The sequence below is a fragment of the Mastigoproctus giganteus genome, chromosome 10 (genome assembly GCF_048544385.1).
Source record: "Mastigoproctus giganteus isolate SK-2022 chromosome 10, ASM4854438v1, whole genome shotgun sequence".
NCBI lineage: Eukaryota > Metazoa > Arthropoda > Arachnida > Uropygi > Thelyphonidae > Mastigoproctus > Mastigoproctus giganteus.
The window spans coordinates 125038279-125064466 of NC_143584.1; the positions used below are offsets into that span (position 1 = coordinate 125038279).

The 26188-nt window shown below is 35.6% G+C and overlaps 1 protein-coding gene across 2 annotated transcripts in view; it reads right to left on the reverse strand.

The window, feature by feature from the left end:
* Positions 1 to 26188, reverse strand: part of beta-PheRS (phenylalanine--tRNA ligase beta subunit) — a 333270-nt gene that overhangs the window by 246506 nt on the left and 60576 nt on the right. For both annotated transcript variants that reach the window (XM_090383545.1, XM_090383544.1), the window contains exons 6-8: positions 21408 to 21523; positions 16722 to 16872; positions 11121 to 11229 (exon numbers count right to left, since the gene is read on the reverse strand). In XM_090383545.1, the coding sequence (XP_090239671.1) occupies positions 11121 to 11229; positions 16722 to 16872; positions 21408 to 21523 (376 nt within the window). The remainder of the gene's footprint in view (positions 1 to 11120; positions 11230 to 16721; positions 16873 to 21407; positions 21524 to 26188) is intronic.

Below are 26188 nucleotides of genomic sequence, written 5' to 3' on the forward strand. Positions count from 1 at the left end.
ACTGGCTCCTGAGATGGTTGAATAGGATCTCAAATCACCCATTTACTATCTCTAGAGCCATCCTACTATCCAATCTCAGCATTCCTCCCTGGAAACAGACAATCAACACAAGAAACATTTTCACATTAGCCCAACTGCTAACAGGAAGAGTAGACGCTCCCAGTATTAACGTCTTGTTTCACTCTCATTGAGAAGCCACCAGAATTGCTGAAACAAGACATCCTCTTCAAAGCAACTTAAAAAACCTGGACAGCCTAAGTCGCTTTTTTCCAGCAAACACAATAGAACTCTTTGATAAACTAAGAATTGAACCAGAAAAGCTCTGTAATGAAAAAGCCTACAGATTGCAAGTCTTTGCTGACTCCTATCGTCTCCTGTAGCTGTAGTGCATAGCCACTCAAATAAAAACTGCATTTAATTTTGATCCCTTTTAAATATATATTCTTGGTATTCTAGATGCCAACCTAAGATGTTAAAATCTTAAATATTCTATAATGTTCAAAGATGCCAAAAAATGTAAATATTCTATTATAAAATCATAATTACTCATGTATTCCAAAATTCTGTATGCAACTTTTCAGGGTGAACTTCCCATGGACTTTGTAACCTTTTGCTCATGGGTCTGCTTCACACCTTAGAATGTAACTCTCACCCTTCTAGCCAATGGCTGTCCCAGGGGTGTCTCTTCAACAGAGAAATAAATTGATGATAATAATAATAATAACTAGAGAAGCATTATTTATTCAAAGTAGTGCAATACCTGGTATCTCGTTGTGAAGGTAGCCACAATATGATACACAATTAAAAACGATGCCTTTCGCACTACGTAAGTAGTTTAATTTATGGGTAAACTATGGTGTATGTACACCGATATTATATAGATAAGTCTCTAATATTCAGCTGAATAACTGAACACTGATAACAGCATATTAGTCAGCTTTACTTTCCACATCACTCATCTGTGCAATTCCCCACATATGAAATATTTTACAAAGTTGATGCATCCAAATAAACACTTCCCTTTGATGATATTCAGTACAGTACTTCAGTGAGGAGCTCCAATTCTGAAGATATAACATTTCAGTTCTGAAGATATAGAACACTTTAAGTTGTCTTTAATAAAAATTATATGAGAGAATAACAATTAAATGTTGAACACTTGAAAGAGAAACTAACAAACTATCCAGTCAATTTTAAATGATTACACTTTAAGAAAGCATTGACACTGTGTATATTAATGCAAACTAAATAAAACTTGGCCAACACTAGATTTAGACATACTCAGGCATATGGGCAATCGGGAAAGAACTGGTGGAAATAGTATGCTTGTACTGAGTTGGCATTATCTATTATTCAGATATGGCGTATCAGTAAGTTGGTCATCTTTCCCACCTACATATCAAACAAAAGTTATAGGATTGAATATCCTGGCTCCTCAGGTGGATGAAAATGATAGATGTCAAGCCAGCTACACGGAATTACCACCCTGCTATTTTATCAAAATACTTTGCCAGTTTATGATATATATTCTCTGTGAATATAATAGTTTTTAATGGATGGGAATAGACTGTGAAGGAAAGTCACATAGAATGCAGACTGTAAAAGAAGCATATCCAATGAGTCAGCCTGATGGATGGTTATTAGAATATTAAGTCTTAACTCTCTCACTGCACATAAAGTATTGTGTCATCAAGGAAGTCTGCCTGGAAGGAAAAGATAAAAAAAAAAAATAAATTAAAAAAAAATACAATTCTGATGGGAATTTTGATTTTAGACTGCATATTATCTGCAAATATTTTTAATATTTAAATAGAGAACAGAGAAACATTTATACTTTTATGTTTCAATGCTATTTGTATATACACCGTTGAGCCAAAACATTATGACCACCTACCTAATATGATGTTGGTCTTCCCCGTGCAGCCAAAACAGCTCGTACTGGGCGAGGTATGGACACTACAAGATTTTTAAATGTCTTGTGCTATCTGGTACCAATGTGTAACCAGCAGATCCTTTAACTCCTGTAAGGTCCATGGTTGAGATGCCACAAATCAGAGTTGCTGTTCCAACACAAACCATAGATTGATGTCTGGGGAATTTGAAGGCCAGGGCAATACCTGGAAGTCTTCCTCATGTTCTGCGGACCAGTCTCGAACAATCCGGGGTGTGGCATGGCGCATTATCCTACTGAAAGATTACACCGACAGAGGGGAAGACCATTGCCATGAAAGGGTGAACCGGTCAGCAATGATGTTTAGGTAGAGGGCTCGGCACATGGATGACTGGTCCCAGGGTATCCTAGCAGAACATCGCCCAAAGCACGACACCGCCACTACTGGCTTGTTTCCATCCCACGGTACATCCAGGCACCATCACTTCCCCAGGTAAATGTACCCGGCTGTCCACATGGTGCAATGGGGAATGTGATTCATCGGACCAGACGACCATCTTCCAATCACTCGAGGTCCAGTTGCAATGCTCGTGTGCCCACTGTAGGCGCTGTTGCTGGTGAACCATGGTTAGTATGGGTACTTGGAGTGGCCTGTGGCTATGCAGCCCCATTTTCAGCAGAGTTTGATGTACTCTGTGTTGTGACACATTACTCCCATCACCAGTATTCCAATTACTGGTGAGTTTTGCCATCCGGGTGAGTCTTTGCTCACCTTGAGCATCAATGAGCCATGGACATCCAACACCTCGCCGGTGGTTCGTCGGTTTCCCCTCCTCAGACCAATTTCGGTAAGTACTAACTAACCACAGCTGACCATGAGCAACCCACCAGCCATGTCGTTTCGGATATGCTTTAACCCAATCATCTGGCCATTACCATTTAGCTTTGTAAAACTCACTTAAGTCTGCTGCCTTTCCCATCTGAAGAACAAGAGTAACACTGATTTAACGGAGCTCAGTATCAGGTGTTTTTTATGCTGTGTCCCGACCCACACTGTAGTTCACCTGCAGTTGCTTCGAATTGCATAACTACTCACTGGTCATAACGTTTTGGCTTATCAGTGTATGTATGCTCATGCTTTTTGTACATATTTACTTTTTATAAGTTCTCTTTGTACATATTTCTGTTTCTGTGTAATTTGTAAATATTCAACACTCTAAATTTTGTATATACTTATGTTCCCAAGCTATCTACTATGCTATCCTATATATATACACACTGATGTTCAAAGATAATGAACCACCCCTTAAAATTGTAATTCTCATCCGAATAACGTAAGTATAGGGCAATATTTCTTACAGATTGCATCAGATAAGATTGACGCGCTTAGGTGATGATGTAATATTGCATCAGCTGTTACTTTCAGCTACATAATGAATGACTGCAACTCTCGCACGTTCTGCGAGAGTTGCAGTCATTTCTTGCTTGTGTCAGGATGGTGAGTTACGTGCAGTTGATGCCACAAAGAAAAGAGTGCTATTGTTGCTTTACATGAGGTAGGATGCTCGCCCCGTTATATTGCTTATAGAGTGTCTTGTAATCAATCGACAGTGAGTAAATTTCTTTCCAAACTCAAGGATACCGGTTCTGATAATAGGAAAAAAGGAACTGGATGAAAATGAGTCTCTCTCTCTCTACAGCAAAACAGGACCGCTTTAAGGCATAAGCATGTTTTGAAGCACTGATGCCTTAAAAACCGTAAAGCTTCTTCGTCTGAGCTGAAAAGAGGATGGGAAGAACATACAGGAGTGGTACGTGGTAGCAAGTGCAGTAACAGTCAGAAGATGCCTCTTCAAAAATAGACTTGTAGTCCGTTGCCATAAGAAGAAGAAAAAAGGAACCGGACACAAAGTTTCATGAAAATATTTATGGCAATATTTCTTACAGAAATATTGCCACATACTTATGTTATTCGGACAACAATTACAATTTTAAGGGGTGATACACTTTCTTTGAACACCAGTGTGTGTGTGTGTATGTATATATATATATATATATATATATATCCTTCTTCACACAAAAAATGAAAATGGCACGATTAATTTGGTGTGCGGAGCATGTCAAATGGACCCCAAACCAGTGGAAGTCATTTATTTTCTTGGATGAGAAGAAATGCAACCTGCATGGCTCTGATGGGAGACAAATGATTTTTCATAGACGAGGTGAAGAATAGCATCCAGACTGTATGATATCTACAGTGAAATTCCCTACCAGCCAAATGATATGGGGGTGCATTTCATATTGCAGAGTAGGTCACCTGTAGTTTATAAAAGGTTCCGTAAATGCCAATGGATAGCTGGCTATATTGGAAGGAAAACTGCTGCCAACCATTAGAGACCATTTCAACCAGCCAAGTAACTGCATCTTTCAGGACGACTCTGCTCCTGGTCATTGGGCAAAAAGTGTAAATAGCCATATCTGTAGTTATTTTAGCTTCATTTCTGCATTAGAGATTCGACAGTAATGTGTTTACATTTGTTACAAGTGAAAAAATGGTTGGAAGAATGGTCCATTACAACTCTTAGCTGGCCAGGAAACAGCCCAGACCTGAATCCTATAGAGAACTGTTGGCATCATGTGGAATCTGCAGTTGCCAGAAAGAAATCAAAGACCCTTCGTGAACTTCAGGAAGCCATAATTCATGTTTGAAACATGAACTATCAGTTGATTATCTTCAGAAATTGATCTTGTCAATGCCTCGACAGTGTGCTGCTGTCATCAGGGCCAGAGGCAGTTCAACTAAATATTAGTTTGCACCTGGTGAACTCTTCATTTTGTTTTAAAATGATAAACTGAAGCAAATTGAGGGCTTCTGATAACATTTTAGCCATAACTGTCGTGTTTACCAAAATTGTTGTATAAAGGTTGCAAATGCTCATTTTGGAATATTTTGAGAGCACCTGTCAAATATTACTTAGCTTTGCCTTAACTATTAATAAATATCTTTTGTTTATATTTCTATTTGTTATGCTAGTCATTAATGCGACGTACCATCGTGAAAAACGTTAGAAATGTGAAATTCCTGGGTGATGCACTTTCTTTGAACACCAATGTATATCGACACATGCACTGGCCAAAATGTTAGAAAACTTTATTCAGTATCTAAGAGGGCGATCTTCTACCCAAATTACAGCCTGTGCGCAATCTGGCATGGATTGATTATAAGTTGTTGTTATTTGTTTTTTTTTTTTTTTTTTAAGGAGCATTGGCAACTAGGGCCATATTGCTCCGGGAATATGCGGTGGTCATTTCCTGACCTTTCCGCATCCTCCGTATTTGGTGGTGATGGGTTTGAACCCTGGTCTAATCAAGAAGCGTGTGCTACGCACTGCTGCTCCTTCCCACCTGGCTACGGAGGCGCCGGGTTCACTGATTATAAGTGATGTATGAGTTAGATGTGTGGTGGACTTGGGACAGTCTAGAGCACTGGTTCCCAAAGTGGGCGATACCGCCCCTAGGGGACAGTGGAACAATCAAGGGGGGGGGGGGTGATAGTAGCCCCAGGTACATTTGGGGGGTGTTTAATAAAAATAAGGGAGTGGTGAAAGCATAAAGAAGGAAGAGAAGATAAGAAAATTTAGAAAAACTATTCGTACATGTTTCACCTGTTGTGTAACATAGTGTAACATTATTTTCCAGGTAAACACACAAAATGCAAGTTATAACCGATCAGTGGTCAAGTCCGCTGACAGGTCTTAACAAGCAAGTACAAGTAGGCAAGCGTGTCGGTCATTATCGGTGAGTCCAGCTTACATCAGCAAGAATATGTGCATGTAATGACTTGTTGAGAATATGGTACTATAAATAGGCGTCATGTATAAAATCTAGTTTAGATTGTTTCTGAATTGTGTGACAAGCAGTTAACAATAGTGCAAGTGTAATAGTATTCAATTCAAAAATTTTAATTCATATTTGATAACTTCGATATTTACGGATTACATACAAAGCAAATTGTATTATTGTTGTTTCAATAAAACAGCAATATACATGTGAGTATTTTTATACATTTTCTTACATATCTACTGTACGTTTCTATGGCTTCTAGTGTTTACTAATAATAAAATATTTTTATTGCATTATTAATGAAATCAGAGGAGTGAAATCATAAAAAAAACTGTTAACCATTAATATTTATTTCTATCTATTGAATCATCCGTGTTAATTAGTAAATAAGGCATGTGTTAATAAGGAACAATTATATAAATAACGGAAAATTTAATAAAAACTATTAACCAATTCTTAATTGCATATTAATGTATTTTTTTTTTAAATTAATTATTTCTTGATAAATTTAGTTCGATATTTGACAATTTAATATCAAATAAATATATCTAATTCTGAGCAAAGAACAAAACCCGATTTAGTTTTTTAGTTTCATTAGTATTTTAATTTGTTTGTCTTTTGCCGTCTTACGCAAAAACCAGTGATGTCGTGGACACTATTCTAATAAGTATAACACAACTATTGCAAAGAATTTTGGTTCCGACTAGAGAAATATTAATTATATAATTTTTTTCTACAGATATTATGGCCGAATCTAAGAAAAAATGTAGACAATAGAGTATTGAATATTTGAACTATGGCTTTATTCAGTCGGCTACAAACAATATATTACCAATGTGTTCGATTTGCGAAAGAGTTTTATCAAATGAAGCTATGAAACCTTCAAGACTATGAAAACATTTGATAAAAGTTCATGCTGATAAAAAAAATGATTAATTTTATTTTCAAGCACTTAAAGAAAAATGTTTGAAACAACCGACATTGGTAAAACTCTTTTCAACAGCATCCAGATGACGAAGATGACGATGGATTCCATGCTTCTTACAACATTTCATTACTGATTGCTAAAATGGGAAAACCGCATACTGTTGGTGAAGAACTAATTGTACCAGCTGTAAGTGAGGTAATACGCACTATGCTGCACATGCCAGCATCTGATATTATCAATAAAATTTCTTTGAGCAATAATACAGTGCAAAGAAGAATTGATGAAATGGCTCAAGATGTTGAAGACTCATTATGTGAGTATTTAAAAACATCCCAGTTCTCTATACAACTTGATGAGTCAACTTTGTCAGAAAATGAAGCCTCACTTTTAGCATACGTGCGATTCATAAAAGAAGAACAAATTTGCAAAGAATTATTATTTGCTAAAAATTTGAAAACTGATACTAAAGGAGAATCGATATTTCATGCATTGGAAAAGTTCTTTAAGGAAAAAGAAATATCCCTGAGTAATATCTTGTCAGTTGCTACTGATGGCCCTCCAGCGATGATAGGGCGGTATAGGGGATTTCTTGCATATTTAAAAAAGGCGGTGCCGAATGCATTCACTGTACACTGTTTCATTCATAGTCAACATTTAGTTGCCAAAAATCTGAGTGAACGCATACATAGGTCATTAGATTATGTCATTAAAGCAATCAACAAAATCAGAATCGATTCCTTGAATGACAGATTGTTTAGACAACTTTGTATTGAAAACGATGAAGAATTCAATCGCTTGCTGCTTCATACAGAAGTTCGTTGGCTATCAAAAGTTACCTGTTTGAATCGGTTTTATAATCTCTTTAACTCCATGCTAGAGTTTCTAGAAAACAAAGATGATGCTTTACAAGCCAACTTGATTGATTCCAAAAATGACATAGCTTATTTGACAGACTTGTTTAACAAATTTAATGAAACAAATCTACAACTTCAAGGCGATGAGCTGAATTTAATAAAAACAAAAGCTGTTATTTCTGCATTTGTGGCAAAACTTCTTCTGTACAAACAAAATTTAGGACGAGGGGAATTCAGCCAGTTTCCAAATTTATCAACAGTAGAAAAATATGATGAAGACTTACTTACCTATTGTCAGCACTTGGATGCTCTCCATTCTGACTTCAATCAACGATTTGAAGATATTTTAAAAATGAACATACCCGATTGGGTTCTAATTCTTTTTCAAGTACAAACACAGAAGAATCTACAAAATTACAAGAAGAACTGATAGATGTAACAACAAATGAAGAATTGAAATTTAAATTCAAAGACGGCTACCAACAATTCTGGCTGCAAAAGCAGATACCTACAGTTTATCCTGGATTATGGGCTATAATACAAAAGTTTTTAATTGCATTTCCTTCATAATATTTAGTGGAACGTGGGTTTAGTGCGGTCACAAATTTGTTAACAAAAAAAAAAGGACACCGACTGCAAATAGCGAATTGCGGTGATTTAAGAATACTGCTGACAAAAATAGAGCCAAGGATTAATACATTGATAGCAGCGCACCAGGTTCCTCCTTCTCATTAGGATCATTTTTAATGTTATTCGTAATTTTTATTTTCATATTATCCTTCGTTATCTTAATTTTCTGTGTGTAATGCGAATGTTACTATGGTTGATTTTAATAAATAATTTTATAATTTCAAGCTTCAAGGTGTCTTATTTACAACATCTTTATTTACTATGTTTTAAGACGTAGGTAGATATATAGATACATAAAAAAACGCAAATTTTTTTACTATATCTTTCTGTTTGTTCGCTTAAAGAAGGTAGATTTCCAGGGGAGCACTGAGTAATTTTTTTTCTGAAAAGGGGGCAGTAGGACAAATAAGTTTGGGAACCTATGGTCTAGAGGCACGACTTCATGACTATCATCTAATAGTCACGACAGAATGACAATTATATGGGTATCACTGCTGCAAGAGAGTGTAAATTAAGACTTGACAGACCTCATGATCTTTTTCCACTGTTCCAAAATTCAGTCTTCTTATTGGAATCGAATTCCAGTCGAATCCTTTGATTTTTTAAACATATGCAGCTACCAAATTTCATATTCTCCAGCTCCTGCACACTGTTTTCTGTTAGAAATTGGCCTTTCTTTGCCTGAATTGAACTTTTCATTCATATTCTACACCTTGAACCTTCTATTGAGACATACAATTCACTTTCAATTCTACAGTCTCATTCTTCAATTATTGATTTTTTCAACGTTTCTTCCTTTTAGAGCTGCATTCTACTCACTGTGTATTTTTAAGATGGTTGCCTTTGACACACCAGTAATTTCCTTTGTTTTCTCAATTGTGGCTGCTCCTAAACATATTCCAACAATAACAGCTTTCGAAAAATCACAAAGATCACTTGCCATCCCCATGACCAGATTGAGTGAGAAGCCCCAGGAAAGCACACAGTATTTATCCGATACCAAGGAACTTTTGCTCATCCCATGTGACAACTTACATTTGCATAAGGTATGGTTAATTATCTGTTAACAGCAATTGTACAACATTTCTATTTTTTTGGCCAGTGTGTGTATTTTATTAATATATACAAGGTGTGGTAATAAAGTGCCTGAACTGGTGCTGTTGCAGTCATGTTCGATGAGTATGAAATAAACAGAAATGGTATATCACAGTTTAACCTTCCTCCAACAGATGATGGGTGATACCAATGTGTTTAAGTGGTAAGTAGTTCAAACATGGATGTGAGGATGTTTGTGATGACCCACGAAGTGGGCATCCATCAAACTCTTGAAACAAGGACAGAGCTGAAAAAGTTTGGGAAAGTCTGGCAAGAGATCATCATTTAGTCCTCAGAATGATGGATTGGATATGAATAAAGAAACAATATGTCAAATTCTGCACACAAAGATTAGGGAAAAGGAAGGCCTGCACAAAATCTGTGCAGCTCAGCCTCAAGAATAAACAGAAGCAACAAAGAGTGTCATCATGCAAAGACTTCATCCAGACTTGTCAAGACAATCCTAATTTCCTCAACTGTATTGTCACTGTAGATGAGTGTTAAATGTTTTAGTAAGGCCCAGAGAGAAAGTGTCAGTGCATGCACTGACTAATGGCTTCAAAATCATTGCCAAGCACCAAAAATGTTTCGTTTACAGAAGTCCGAGATCAAGTGATGCCAATCATGTTTTTCAACAAACAAGGAGATTTACAAGAAATTTGTGCCTGAAGGGAAAGAGTCATGCTATGTTCTATGCACAGGTGCTTCAAAGACTATAGAAGCACATTTCTGGCAATTTTAGGAGAAAGGCAGCTGGTCGAAATTCAGAATGAGCATTTTACAGATCAACCATCCACCCTACTCTCCCAATCTAGCACCACCAGACTTCTTTCTTTTTCCCAAGGTGAAAGCTGCCCTCAAAGGAAAGAGACTTCAGGATGTTAAGGACAAAAAGAAAAATATAACCGCTGAACTGAACATCACATCTGTTTAGATGCCTTTGCTGACTCTTTTAAGAAAATTTAAAATTGGTGTAATAAGTTTGGTTTGGTTTCGGTTTTTTTGGAGCACAAGGTGTAATAATAATAAGCACATTCAATCAGGTGATGATTACTTTGAATAAAAATAAAACCATTTTTGAGATCTTCCACTTTGTTTTCCTTTTATTGAACCAGTCAGAGAATTTCATTGCAACACCTCGTACATATACCTGTAATGTTCTGTTGTTATATATGCACCTAATGCTTGGTTACCATACATCCAACAATACATGCATACATTCCATACTGACACCATTTGTCCAGTGTATGTATATATATTGGTACTTATGTACTGCTTCATGAATTTGGTGCACTATGATGTTATCTTAGTAAATGACTAAAGTACTTGTAGATATCTAAAGTACATATTTAATTTTAAAAAATAAAATTATTTGAAAATCTCTTGAAACGTGTCTAAGAATGGTACATGACTATTTTTCTGGATGATGATACAGCATAAGCTTGCTTCCTTGCACCATTTGCCACTAGTAATATTAATACTAACATTTCAGTTCTCAAAAGTAGTTTACTGGACAATTTGCTTGTCCAGGTCAGATCAATATCAAAATTATGCAAGAATACTGTAGCCGAATGGGCAGGAGCGGGAGTGTAGTAGCACACGCTCTTTGAGTAGACCGGGGTTCAAGCCCCTGCCTGCTGAATACGGTCGATCTGCCAACCCGCAGTGGACCAGCGTGGTAGATTATGGTCCATTTCCCTCAACATGAATTGTTGAGGAGGCTTCCATCCTGCAGTGGGTTGATAATGGCTGCACTTTACTTTTTTTTTTTTTTACTGTAGTTCTAGATCTGTTTCATTTTATCTCAAAAATAAAACTGGGGAAAAAAAAAAAAAGAAAGAAAGAAAAAGTTAAAAACAGTGGAACTTACATAACTTACCATTAATTATGGGAGGCATCGATAATATAACACCATTGCTATCGTATATAACAGGATACACAGATTTGTCCTTTATTATATGCAAGTACTGCTTCAGATGGCTGTCTTTCTGTGAATATTATAACAAATGGACTTGAAATATATATATCACTTTTTTTTTTTTGAAATACTAGAACTACTTTGCAAAGTAGTGCTTAATTGTGTAAAGTCCATTTACACAATTAAGCAATAAACGCTTAATAAAAACTATCTATAAAAGAATGAAATGCACTATTTATTAAGCAATTAGAATATTAAACAAGTTACATAATTTTATGTGTTAGCTTAAATTTCAAGCACACTAAATTTTTGTCTGAAATTAATTAATTTTTTACATTTTCTGTGATTACCAGAAATTAAAAGTTTCACCAATTTATTAATTAATAACACTGGTATACAAAAACTTTCCTGATTGAAAACTATGACAAAAGTTTTATTTCATACCACACAGGATTATCAATAATCACTATTTTTTTATCTATGCATCCAAGTTTTCAAAAAACTGGTGAGGCATATGTGCCATGTCTGCAATTTGCTAAACTTGTGTGCTCTCTGGAAATTAAATCAGCCCCCAACTTGCAGTTCTTTGGCTAAATGTTATAACAATTTAGAACTCCAGAACATGTAATGATCTGACCTTCAGAGCTTGTTTTCATTACAGCTATCTAACATGGTTATAGTTTACTCTGGGTGATTTTATGTGCAGACACTCTGAGCTGCCTGTAAAACTTGGACAATGGTGTGTGTTGCTCCACCATGAAAAAACAGAAAATAAGTATCGATGTAGATAGCTGGATATTCCTCCATATATTCTAGATGTCACACATTATATTGTACAGTAATGGATTAATGAATTGAGTTATGCAAGGCAAAACTATATAATGAGGATTTAATTACATTGTTAACCAAAACAGAATTTATTTTTACTTTCTTTTCATCAATGGAATTATTTTCCATTAAGTGTTTAGTATTAGTAATGGCCACATGGGGCAAGGAAGCCTATGGCTTATGTTGCACCAGTCAAAAAAAAAAAAAAAGGAGAAAATAATAATAAGAAGAAAGTTTAAAAAAATAAATAATTAATAAAATAAAACGAAACAGACAACCTATGCATTTCCCTCCTCGTGTAGGTAACTTATTCCAATAATTTATAAATTGCTGGTTAAAATAAAACTTCCTGCAATTCAGTCTAAACAACTCCCCCCGTAACTTGAAATTATGGCCCCTAGGTCTAGAATCATTTATAACTGTGAAAATATTGTCCTCATTCATTTTACTTATGTCTCTCAGAGCCTTAAACACCTCAATCAAGTCTCCTCTAAGGCGCCTAGTTTCCAAGCTCTGCAATCCACACACATTTGAAATCTTTCCTCATATGGATGCCCTTTTGTCAATCTTACCAGGTGAGTTACCCATCTTTGCACCCTTTCAAGAAGCTCAATGTCTTTCTTTAGGTGTGGCCTCCATACTTGAATGCAGTATTCCAAGTGTGGTCTAACCAACAGCCACATATAATAAGATTATTATGACGTCCTTATCCCTACTAAAAAATGTTCAATGAATCATCGATAGGACACCACGGGCCTTCCTTGCAACCTGTCTACAATGCTCAGCGGACTTCATGTCTGACCGTATCATAACACCAAAGTCCATTTCCTCCACTGCCGACTTTAGTTAAACTCTACCAACTGTATGTTATTTTGGTGTTACTGTTCCCCAGGTGGATTTGCTGGATTAAAGCATAGCTGTCATTTTTCTGACCATCTCTGAAGTCTATCTAGATACCTCTGAAGAAGCTCCGCTTGGCGGTGACCGCTAATAACTCTACCAATCTTGACATCATCTGCAAATTCAGCCATCACGCCCCTATCCCTTCATTGATGCCATTTATAAAAATCTAAAACAACAGTGATCCTAATGATGATCCTTGGGCTACCCCACTTCTTATATCCACCCAATCTGAGGAATAACCATTTTTCACAACTCTCTGCCTCCTGCCCCAGAGCCATCCAGCTATCCACCGAAGGATTTTTCCTGCGATTCCAACCTGTTCCAGCTTACAAAGTAACCGCTCATGTGGGACTGAGTCAAATGCTTTGCTGAAATCCAAATAAACAATGTCGATATTATCCCCTATATCCAGTTCATGAGTGACCCTGTAAAAATAACTAACCAGATTTGTTAAACATGATTTTCCCTTTACAAAGCCATGCTGAGTATTCTTCAGAATTCCATTTCTATCTAAATGATCCTGAATTCCGCCCATGATCATTGCCTCCGCGATTTTCCCTACTACTGAAGTTAGACTGAGTGTTCGGCAATTTCCCACTGCACTCTTAGAACCACCCTTATGTATTGGAGATACATTGGCACTTTTCCAATCCAACGGAATCACTCCTATCCAGTGATGATCTCACAATTAGCTTCATGGTTCAATGCACTCATTTGCGGCCTCCCTTAAGATTATAGTGTATATGCAATCAACCCCAGGAGCCTTACTGGCTTGAATGCTTTTTCATTAAATAATCGTGATTTCAATATCATTAATTACATATTTTTCAACTTCACTCCCATAATTTCTCTTTGACATAAAGATTTTTTCTTCTGTAAATATAGATGCAAAGTAACTGTTGAGTTCATCTGCAACATTAGCTGTGGGTATCTAATATTCTCCAACATTCATTACATAAGGGTCCAATCTGGTTTGTCTTTCTCTTCTTTGCATTTATATATATGACGAATTCCTTATTCCCACCTCTTTGCCAGCCTAACCTTTTCTGTGGCACAATTACAGATCATTTTGTAGCTATTATAGCCTTGAGTACTTGCTCTGTAATTTTTCATGCCATCTTTTTCTGCTCAAGTAATCTGGCAACTCCATTATTCATCCAACTTGGAATCCTTCTCGTGGAGTATTTTTTTAATGGCATATATGCATTCAAGGCTTCTGTGATTAATGTTTTAAAATTATACCATAATTCAATTGCATCAACTCTGTGCGATATCTACCCAGTTAATAGAGGCCATGTAGCACCTTAAGGCATCATAATTTCCTTTTCTGAAATTATAACCCATTCCTTTGCCTTTAACTACTGCTACCTCTCTCTCTTCATTGTCCATCGTAGAACTCCATGATCGCTTCCTGCTACTGGTTCCTCTACTTTAGCCCTATTATGTCATCTGGCTCATGGGTGATGACCAGGTCTAGAATATTGTTTTCCCTAGTACTTTCCCCTGATATGTTGGTACAAATAAAAATCATATAGCTGATTTAATAATTTTGTCCCTCATGTGGAGTTTCCTTCCCACTTGCTCTAATCAATTAGAGGCAAATTAAAATCACCCATGATGAAACAATCACACTTACTTGCCAATTCCATTTGCATATAGAGGATCTCATCACAATCCTCACAATCACCTGACCATCTCCTAACTATCTCACACCATACAGATTCTATACTAGCATGCAAAATGTCTGAATCTGGGAAAGCTTTTGTCATGCTCAGGCTGCTTTTGATAAGAAGCAGGACACCATCATCCATTCTAACTGCCCTATCCTTCCTAAATACATTATACAAACCGTACTGAAACTCATCATCCCCTATCCACATTTCCCTAAGCCCTATTATGTCAGCGTTACTTGTCCTAACCAGCAGTTCAAATTCATTTAGGGTAGCCGTGAGCTAAAAATAAGTTAAGAAAACAGTAATGGATGGTAACCTTGGTGTGGCGTAAAAAAAAAAAAAAAAAAAATCATACCACATTTTAGATATAGCTAGAAATATGTGTGATAAGTATATAATTTTATAGATTCAGTGAGAATACTAAGTTTCATAATTTTATGTACAGTCAGTTCTGCTATAACACAGTACATATGTTCCTAAAAATCTCCACCCATTAAAAACAACAGGGCTTATAGGAAAAATAGGGATAGAGGCAGAGCACTGAAAAAATGTTCAGTGTGGTAAGTAAAACACTAAAAAAAGTTAGAAAGCCAATAAAATTTTCTAACACAGATTTAAACATCTTCAATTTCTAAAAAATAAATAAATATTACAGTTAATGTAGCACTGTAATACTGTATATACATACTAATTGTATTTCTGTTCACTGACATTTTTTTTTAATGTAAAATTTAAAACGGTAAAAAAGATAAGCAATCAATAAAGACGAACATGGCAGGCACAAATTTCACAAGCGAGATACGGAGTAAGAAGTTTATGAAACTTAAAAAATAGGAATGAAGAGAAGATTCTGAAAATTTATTTGTCTTTCACATGATTGAAAATTTCGTGCAAAGGGAAACACATTTCATTATAATAACGTAAAAACCCACAATTCCAGCTATTGGTATTATCGCAAATGCAAAAAATCGAGTTCAGTACCTGTTTTATAATTAGACTGCACTAACAATAAACCCAATAAACCGGGAACTGCAAATTGTTTTATGGTAGTAACCTCCAGAAATGCACTCCTCTGCTCATGCTATCCTGCTTCACAAAATTTCTGTTTGAACAGAAAAATGTGAGTTCCTGAAAACGTGAGTCGGTCTACAATATCATCGGTTATCTTGTGAATACACCGAATGACAACTGTGTCTCCGACCAATACAACTACAGTAAATGGGAAATATAGCTCTCACATGCATTTGACATTTTTTAAGCTTCATAAACTTGTATGAATTGCTGTGCAGGTTGCTACGTTCAGCTTGGTGCCAGGTTTTGGATTCATCTGGTGTTACTCGCAGACGAAATCGCATATGAGCCAATGCGAAAATCGCATTGTTCCCTAATATATCAGTCGCATTGGAGCAAATTCGCATTACAAAAATGTGCGTTAGAGCAGAACTAACTGTACTTGTGAAATTTTCTTTTGCTGACAGGACACTTACATGAAAACTACTACTCAGTTTTCAGGTTATATATCACTTTATAGTGATAAATCTGGAATATTTAAAATAGTTCTCCATTTGATAATTCTTAATCGCTTTAATTTATTTTTATAAATCAGTACTGTATTTGAATACAGTTTATTGAGGAACCAGATTAATCGATTAAAAAGAAAGCACAACTTATGAAATATAGTCATCAAGAACTTTACCTCTTCTAAAATCAAGGAAACAATAAATAATGAAGTAATTTATGTTACATTTGGTACAAATATTCATATTATTAAGAATGAATTATCATTAGTTTTGCCACAGTGCCTATTTTGGGCTTAATAAAAAATTTCTTCTACTTTGTGTATGGCATATCATACATGAACACACCTAGTCCATGTATTGTCTGATAACAATCCATTAATTCAATCCATTAACACGCATGATAAATTTTTTAATAGTAACAATATATTGTTCCAATTTTCAACTGTCAAAAGCTATTATCAATTCAGAGAGAATAACTGCTTCAGTAATGTAATAGTATTTTGTTCAAGTGAACATTCACTATGCTCTTTTGTCATTTTTATATACAAGTAAAACATTGTATAGGAAAATATCTGGTAATATTTATGAATTTTTATCATAATAATTCAATGACATTTCAAGCATACTGGAATACTTACAGAGTATAAATCTATTATTTCACTAGCAGTATATTCCTTAGCATGGCTAAGAGGTTTGAATTTAATAGATGAGGGAGGTTTGGCAGTAAAAGTAAATGGTCCCTGCAGAGTGTCTAAATCATGCGTTCCAATAGCAACTAATGTCCGTTTCCTAAAAGAATGCAAAATAAATTGCCATGTAAATTATGCCTGCATTATGGTATAGATAATTATGGTACAGATAACTAAATTTTATGCTACATGCAACTCATCAAATCTTATTATTATTTTTTTCATCATGTATAAAAAATATGTCAATCCTCATGTTAATAAAAATACTAAACCCAAAGAAAATATTTAGATTTAGTTATCTAGATAAAAAAAAAATTCTTTTTTTTTTTTTGTTTATAAGCAGAATGTCAAAAAGAAAATATCTGACACTTGCTTAGAAGATTGCCTTGCTAGACAAGATCAAAAGCCAACCACCTAACAGCAGAGACACTTATTAGAGTAGCAAAAACAACAATCGTACGTTTAATTAAGCAACAGAATGAACTACAACATGAATGGGTATCATGTGAATGGCAGAAAGGAACTTCACAGAAAAGGAAGCAAGAAGGAAAGGACCATGATGTTGAAGCACTAAAAGAATGGTTCTCCATTGTAACTGGATGAACATATCAGTGGCCCAATGCTGAAAAGCAAAGCAGGAGTTTGCTAAAAAGCTGGGGCGCAACGACTTCCAAGTGACGGATGGTTGGTTGTCGCGGTGGAAAGCTCAACGTGAAATTAAGTTCAATAAAGGACATGGCGAGAAGGGTAATGCAGATTTTTTAAGTGCCAACCATTGGAAATCAACGAATTGCCCAATTTGCTTCAGCAATTTTCTGCTGATGACATTTACAATGCGAATCAAACAGGATTGCTTTATCGTTGCATGCCAGACGGTTCATTGGTCTACAAATGCAAAATTTGGCGGGTTCAAAAAAGGCTATGGATCGCGTGACTGTGTTATGCTGTGCAAACATGTCACGATCTGATAAACGGAAGCTTTTGATGATTGGGAAAAGAGCAAAGCCATGATGTTTCAAGGGACCTAGCCTGGACAGTTTACCAGTTATCTACCAAAAGAATTAGATTGGACAGTTTACCAGTTATCCACCGTGTTAATAAAATTGCTATGATGATATCTGAAATTTTTGAGCAATGGCTAAAGAACTGGAATGCGGAACTCAAGAAAAATTCTGTTGCTTCTTGACAACTGCACTGCACACCCTCACTTTGATTATCTGAACAACATTCAAATGGAATTCTTCCCACCCGACACAACATCCTTGATACAACCCATGGATATGGGCATCATAAAGAATCTGAAGACGACATATCACGCAAAGCTGGTTAAACTATATACTTCAAGCCATTGAAGAAAATCTTTATAATTGTAAAATGGTCACCATTATACAAAGTTGACCATTTTACAAGCGATACAATATGTCACAGATAGTTGGCACGAGATCAATTGCAAGAGAATTAAAAACTGTTCTGCTTATGTTGGCTTTAAGCATTCAGACTGAAACAGCATCAGTTGAAACTGAAACTGTGCTGTCACTGCAACAAGTTACAAATGTGTAATTTTTGTGTGTCGATGAAAATGATCTTGAGGACATTGTTGATCAAATTGTAGCAAAATACCGCAAGATATCTGAAGAGCCGGCTAGTGATGAAGATGACATGCCTAAGCCTAAGTGAGTGTAACACAAAGATGCAATGAAATGTATTGCCGACTTATGACACTATTTTATGCAGGAAGGAAACGAAAACAGTCTAGTCTGCATTGGATCAATGCTATGATTTTGTTCATATGACGTCAGTTGAGAGCGCACACAGCAATCAACTTTGGATAAGTTCGTAAATAAACATAATTGAATGTTATTTTTCATTAATTCTAAGTTTTGTATTCTTAATCAGTTCCATTGTAGTTTAATAAATGAGATTTTGCTTCAAACTTATTTTTCTTTTGCATTCCTTTAAGCTACGGTTAATGGGACCAGCTACATAATAGGACCACATTTCATTTTCCCCAAAGTGGTCCCATTATACGAAATGCACTGTATTGCAATTATTTTGCATGAAGCAATGGGAAGCACTTAGGATTCACTATTGAACAGGTCAGTGCCTTTCCACCATGTTTTTTTCATAGTGAACAAAATTGGCATCGTTTTAATTGTATCTCATTTTGTGAATCAACCTTTGCAACAAGTGGCCGAGGTATTGCACTGCTTTGAATAAGTAATGCTTCACCAGTGGAGAAGACTAACGTTACTTATTCTTGGCAGATACCACCACCCAGATGGCACCGTTTCGAAGCTTGTTGGCTTACTCATCGGTAGGTGGGCAGGTACCCTGTTGTTGCAATAGACCCATTCAATAGTGAATCCTAAGCATAGTCCCATTGCTTCATGCAAAATAATTGCCTTAGTTTATACTATTACACATCATCAGGCATCTCTCATATTGTGGACTTATACTTCATAACTGGGGTGTCACTATTGCAACAACAGGGTACCTGCCCACCCACCAATGAGTAAGCCAACAAGTGTAGAAACGGTGCCGTATGGCTGGTAGTATCCACCAAGAATAAGTAACACTGGTCTTCTCCACTGATGAAGCATTACTTATTCAAAACAGTGCAATACCTCGGCCACTTGTTGTGAAGGTTGATTCACAATATGAGATACAATTAAAACAATGCCAATTATTGACTTGGACAGTTCACTACGAACAAAACATGATGCAAAGGCACTGACCCGTTCAATAGAAGGATACTATTATAATACAAATTAATCAAGTCATAAATTATTCTAAAATCCCACATCTTCCACTACTGAGTAAATGTGAAAATTCTGTGCTATAGTCTTTAAAATAATCCTGGTATTATAATACAACGGGCAGATAAAGGTGATACAGTTGTTGCACTTAATAGACAAGATTATATCAACAAGTTAAACAATATAATTTCAGAATCCACAATGTATAAAGAAATAACACTGGATTTATTTATAAACTTAGTGAATCGATACAATAAGTCCTTAACTTTAAACCATAAGAATGATTACATTACCATGGCTCAAATGAAAGATTTGAAAGCCAGAACTTACAACATTTCTGCACTCTTCAGTAAAATCAAATTACGTAAAGAAGGACACCCTGTTCACCCCATTGTCTCCTATAAAAATCTGGCTTTAGCTCCATTAGCATCACATCTATATACATCATAAAACCATTTAGACAATCAATTCTATTTGGTATAAAAAACTGCGTGTGTACCCTGTATGCACGAAAGAGGTTTTATGTGAAAACATCTTTGACAAAAATCAGAACCAATTTAAAAATTGAACAAATCTAGAACTGAAGTCATGAACAGAGTCACAAAGTTGGTGTTCGGCCTGTTGCCGTTATATGTACAGTGGAGTGCTTGTTACCCAATGGCCAAGTGATACAACGGTTGTCTATATTTCTCCTAACATTGATATACAGGATATAATTGGCTTCAGTTAATTTCGTTTTGCTGCTGTACTCAATTCAAGGTGCATCGGAGTTAAAGAAAGAATTATATAAAATACCCGTGATCATGAGCGGTGATTTCAATGTTAACTTCGGACTGGAAGAAAATAAACCATTAATTATTTTCCTGCAAGGAACGTCTGATCTCAAAATAAACACTAATTCCTCAATTTCCACTATAAGATCAGGTACATCAACTGACACTGTTTTTATGATGTTTTTAGATATGTTGCAGTCGCAAGTATATGTCCCTTACTTCAGTTATCATAAATCCATTGTATCTTGTCTTCCAGCTGAAATTATGGAAATTTGTGAATGTTGAATAAAATATTTACAATACAAAAGATTTTATTTCATAACCAAGATATACAAATCAAAACATCTAAAAGAAATGTGAAGATTAGTAACTTTAATGGAAATGATGTCATTTGACATAATTTCCGTTAAGGTTACTAATCATAAAGGCCACTGAATAAATAAAGTTACTAACGGAAATGATGTCATTTCCTTTAGCCCATTAGTAACCATCTTAACAAAATGATGTCATTTCTGCATCGCAAAATCGTGACAAACTGGTTTTACTACAGTCTGAAATTTAATAGGTGCTGCCAAAGATGTTTTCACATCAAAAACACGGATCATTTATTTAACAATCTGAAAGAAGTGTAATAATAATAATAATAAAAATAACAGTAATGTGGCATTAAGGGTAGGTTACTACCCTTAATGCCACATTGCTACTACAATTTGTACAGCAGTTTTTTTATGTGGATCAGTATCAAAAGATCTTCTGAAATCTAAATATATGATGTCAAAATTATTTTTTGCATCCAGCTGCTTTTTTATGTACAGGCAAAATTTTAAAAAACAATACTTTTTTCATAAATAAAAAAGAAATATGCCAGGCCACATGCTGCTGTATTTTTTAACAATTGGTGGGGGAGGCACCATTGCCAGGTTAAGTTTCCAAGATTACAGAGCAATAAACAAAGTTTTAAAGACAAATAGACAACTCTAATAAATCACCATATTGCTTAAGAAAATTCTAAAAAAAAAATTAAAGACCTTGTTTACTTGAATAGTTTTAAAAATAATGAACAAAGAATGAGAAAGAAGTTTCTGATATTAGTATCCAAAATTCACCTGCAGATATTCTGATGAAGTTTTTCCTGAAGGTCAATGAAGCTATTGTAATTCTCGGCAGTAAAAGTGATATCTCTCAATATAGCAGCAACTGCATGAGGTCTTACTTGAGCTGTCTGATAAAAACAACTAACATTAAACTAATGGTTTCTGAAAGATTTTCTTTACTTGCTATTCTGAAAACTATGATCATTTCAATTAAAATGTATCTATTATTTCAAAAGTTTATCTTATTGTCATATTAACTACTCTGGAAAAATAAGAAAGTTCTAGAAATGCAATTTATACATGCTCAGAAAAAGTTTTGAACAATATAGTGTGTAATGGTTTTATACAATATTTATGACATGTTGGAAAAGAACATTTTGATACCATACCAGATATAGAAATAAAGAAATGAAGAAATAGAAATAAAGAAATAAATTATAACAGAGTTTAGTTACGCCACCTATACTAACCCCTCTCGCGGAATCCTCTTTAGTGAATGTTATCCTTAATGCCATATATCTGACTCAGAAATGGGAAGGAAAAAAAAAATTACCTGCAACTCTTCTTTTCTTCTACTAATTTACAAAATTTAAGAGTAGGATCATATCTTCCCATATATCTGTCCTCACCAATTTTCTCTAAATGATGACTTGTAAATAAACACCTGTTTTATTTTTATTTACTAAGGATTATAAGAGGCAAACCTGTAGTTGGCATTTATATTATACTTTTATATAATGCAGGTGTTAGGGGGAAAACTTTATAACTCACTATGTTAGAACTGAAACTAAAATTTACCTAATTTTCTTATATGAGTACAGGCAGTTCCGCTTTACGAATTCTTTCTTTCAGGTATCAACTACAGTATCAACAAAATCGAAAATATGAACATTAATTGCAATAAATAATTGCTAAACATTCATAAATATGGCATTTCAAGACACGCGAGTCGCTATACAATACTATAGTAGGTATATTATAGTATTAGTAGTAATGTACAGCTATGCACATTACTGTGTATTCATTTGTCTGTTCAGGCAGATGAGAGTGTCTCACTGACTACAATACATAAAGCAGTTACCAAGCTGACATTATAAAAAGTGGTTGTGTTCCTCTTCATTTTTGATGTTTTGTCTTATTTCAAATTTATCCCGCTTATTAATACCGTACAGTGCACCAAAATTAAGTAATAAAGGAGGTCAGGCAAGCGAAGGCAGATTACGAGAAATCCTTAGGAAAGGATGCAAAGACTTCTTTACTTATGTAAACTCTAGAAGGAAGGGGATGAATCAAATTGGTCCACTTGATATTGATGGTTTGACTGTTGATGATCCTGCTCAGGTTATTGACAATCTGAATGAGTATTTTACATCTACATTCACACATGAGGAATTCTTTAGGGAAGGGGGATGCCAGATGATTATCAAAATCTAGCAGGGAGCTAAATTATTTTGTAATAAATGAGGAAAATGGAAGAAAAATTGTTAAAGTTAAATATAAGAAAGGCACTTGGGGTGGATGGAATCTATCCAGGTATATTAAGGGAGGCAGTGACGGAAGTAAATAAACTCTTAGCCATAATTATGTGAGCATTCTTGGATTCAGAATGTATCCCCAATTCAAAAAAGGGGGATCAAAGGGTAACACGAGGAATTACAGACCTGTTAGTTTAACTTCTGTTCCAGGGAAAATAATGGACTCACTGACAGTGGCATAGCTAGGGAGTGGCGGAGGGGGCAGTCCACCCCAGGCTTCACTTTTTTTGGGGCGGCACTTTTCACGCGAGACAATTTTATTTTTTGACAATTCTTTTATTTATGTTAACTTAGTAATTTTTATTACTTAATTAATAATTAGTTTTTAACAACTATACTTACAACTAAAATAAATAAAATATAAATATAACAAAACTGTTACATTTCCCTATCATACTATAATTCAAATTCTTAAAAATAAAACAATAAAATGCATGGCACAGCGATTGCTTTATTGGTTTATTGCTTATACCATGGTGGCTGCATCTGAGCAACGGCACCGCACGGCCAGTTTAATTTATTTCCCTATACGTCGTTTTGACTTTTTGTAGTATTTTTGGTGTGTATTGAGAGGGGTGGTAAACTCAGGGGCTGCCCTGGGCAGCAAAAACTCTAGCTACAGTGCAGCATGGGTTTGTTAAGGGAAAATCTTGTTTAACCAATTTGATCGGTTACTAATGTAGTCACAAATGAACTGGATGCAAAAATTAATTTTAATATCATATACTTGGATTTCAGTTTTTTTTTTTTTTCTGTGGCCATATTGCACCTCCCAAGGTTTTTGCAGTACTTTGATCCAAGCCCGAGGCGGGAATCGAACCCGCGACCTTTGGGTTGCCGGGCAGGTACTTTACCCACTCGGCTAGCCCGGTCAGCCATTGGATTTCAGGAAAGCTTTTGATACCGTTGCACAAAAAAGACTGCTGTACAAATTGGAGCAGTGTGGCATTAAGGGCAAGTTGCTGATTTCTATACAGTGTCTGCGGTAATGTCATACAGTGTCTGCAGTAATGTCAGGAGTGTTAATAATAAAACAGCTGAATTTAAAATCATGGTTAGGACAACTAATGATGATATAATAGGGTTAGGAAAAACATGGTGCCACCTAGAAATTTGTGATGATGAGTTCCGCTATGGTGGGTATAATGTATTTAGGAAAGATAGAAGGGATGGAGGGGTCAAGCTTCTTATCAAAAGCAGCCTGAGCATGAAAAAAGCTTTTGCTGAGTCTGAAGTTACATCTGCCAGCATAGAATCTGTGTAGTGTGAGTTAGTTGGAAGCAAAGGAACAATGAGAGTGGGTGTAATCTACAGACCAGAAGCTTGTGAGAATATGACAAGTCTATGTGTGGATGGAATGGGCAAGCAAGCGTGAATGTCTTATTAAGATTAACTTTAATCTGCCCCAGATTAATTGGAATAAGTGGAAGGGAAACTCACAATGGGAAAAAAGTTTCTTAAATAAACTAAATGATTATTATTTGTACCAGCATATTAGAGTAAGTACTAGGGGTGAGAATATTCTTGACCTCATCATTACTAACAAATCAGATAACATCACGGGGATTAAAGTACAGAAACCATTTTCAGGATGTGATCATGCAACTGTCAGTTGGAAGATAAAGAAAGATGTTGCAGAAGTTAAAGGTAAAGACACTGGTTTTAATTTCAGAAGAGTGGCCTTTGACAGTTTAAGGCACTATATAGCATCTGTGAACTGGGAGGATTGCCGAGGAATGGCAAATATACTTGAATCATGGAATACTTTTAAAACAAAAATCACAGAAGCCATGAATGCATAGCTACCTTTAAGAAAATACTGCAGGAGGAGGATGCTGAAATGGATGACTGCAGAGCTGGCTGGTCAAACAGAGCAGAAAAAGAGAGCTTGGGACAGTTGCAGAGTGATGAAAATTACTGAAGCCTAAAACAGATACAATTTGATCAGTAATAGTACCACAAATAAGTCTGGGGAGCCAAGGCTGAATATGAGGAAGAACTGGCTAAGAGAGCAAAAATGGAGCCAAGGAATTTTTCATGCATGTGAAAACAAGGAAGGAAAAAACGAATCAGATTGGATCTTGTGCACTGGGTGTGGGAAAGTCTTAGACAACCCAGCTGATGTTGCGTATGAACTGAACAGGTACTTTGCATCTTTTACTGACGAAAGATCCTTCCTGCTGAGAAGAGGCTGTGCGAGTGAGCTGGATCCATATATGAAATTAGTGATGTTGTAATTAGAGACGATTGTTTATTAGGAAAACTTTTGAGCGTAAAGGCAAGTAAGGCTCCCAGAGTTGATGGCATATATCCTGTAGTTTTGAATGAGAGTGAACCATTGAGGTTAATAATGATGGTATCTTTGGATTCAGGGGAGATTCCTTTAGATTGGAGAAGTGCCAATTTATTGCAAATATATAAAAGCTGTTCTAGGAATGAAGTTAGTAACTACAGACCTCAATGGTAGGAAAAATCTTAGAGGCAATTAAGACTGCAATCCAGGTACATTTAGATAGATATGGCATTCTGAAGGACACGAAACATAGCTTTATTAAGGGTAAATAATGCTTAACTAACTTAGTAGTTAAATATGATTTACCACAGTGACTCAAACAATTTCAACATAGTTTATTTGGATTTTAGCTCATTTTACTCATTTCCCGATGAGAAGTTACTGTATAAGTTGAACAGGTTGGGATTACTGGTAAGATTTTAAGATAGACTTCTGGATGGCTGCAGCGCAGAAGGCAGAGGGTTGTGATTAATAGATATTCTTCAGATTGATGTAACATCAGAAGTGGGGTCCCTCAAGGATCAGTTTTTGGACCACTGTTGTTTCTAATTTTCATAAATGACATCGATGAAGGAATAGAAGGCGTGATGTCAAATCATGCCTTCTATTCCTTTGTCTTTGACGTGATGTCAAATCTGCTAATCTTTATGTCATGTGCAAAATGAACATAAAGATTGGCAGAGTCATTAATTATCAGTTCCAAGCTGTGCTCCTTCAAGATGACTTGAACAGATTTCAAAGATAGTCAGAGAAGTGGTAGCTATTTTTTAATGCTGATGAAGACAAGGTCTTATACTTGGCAAATAGCAATCCACAAATAAATTATAAGGATTTTGGACTAAAGATAAATATGATTAAAACAAAAGTAATGATGAACAAATATGCCACAGAAAGGTATATAATCATTGAAGGAGCAGTAATTGAAAAGGTGGATTCATATACTTATCTGGGACAAGTCATTAGCT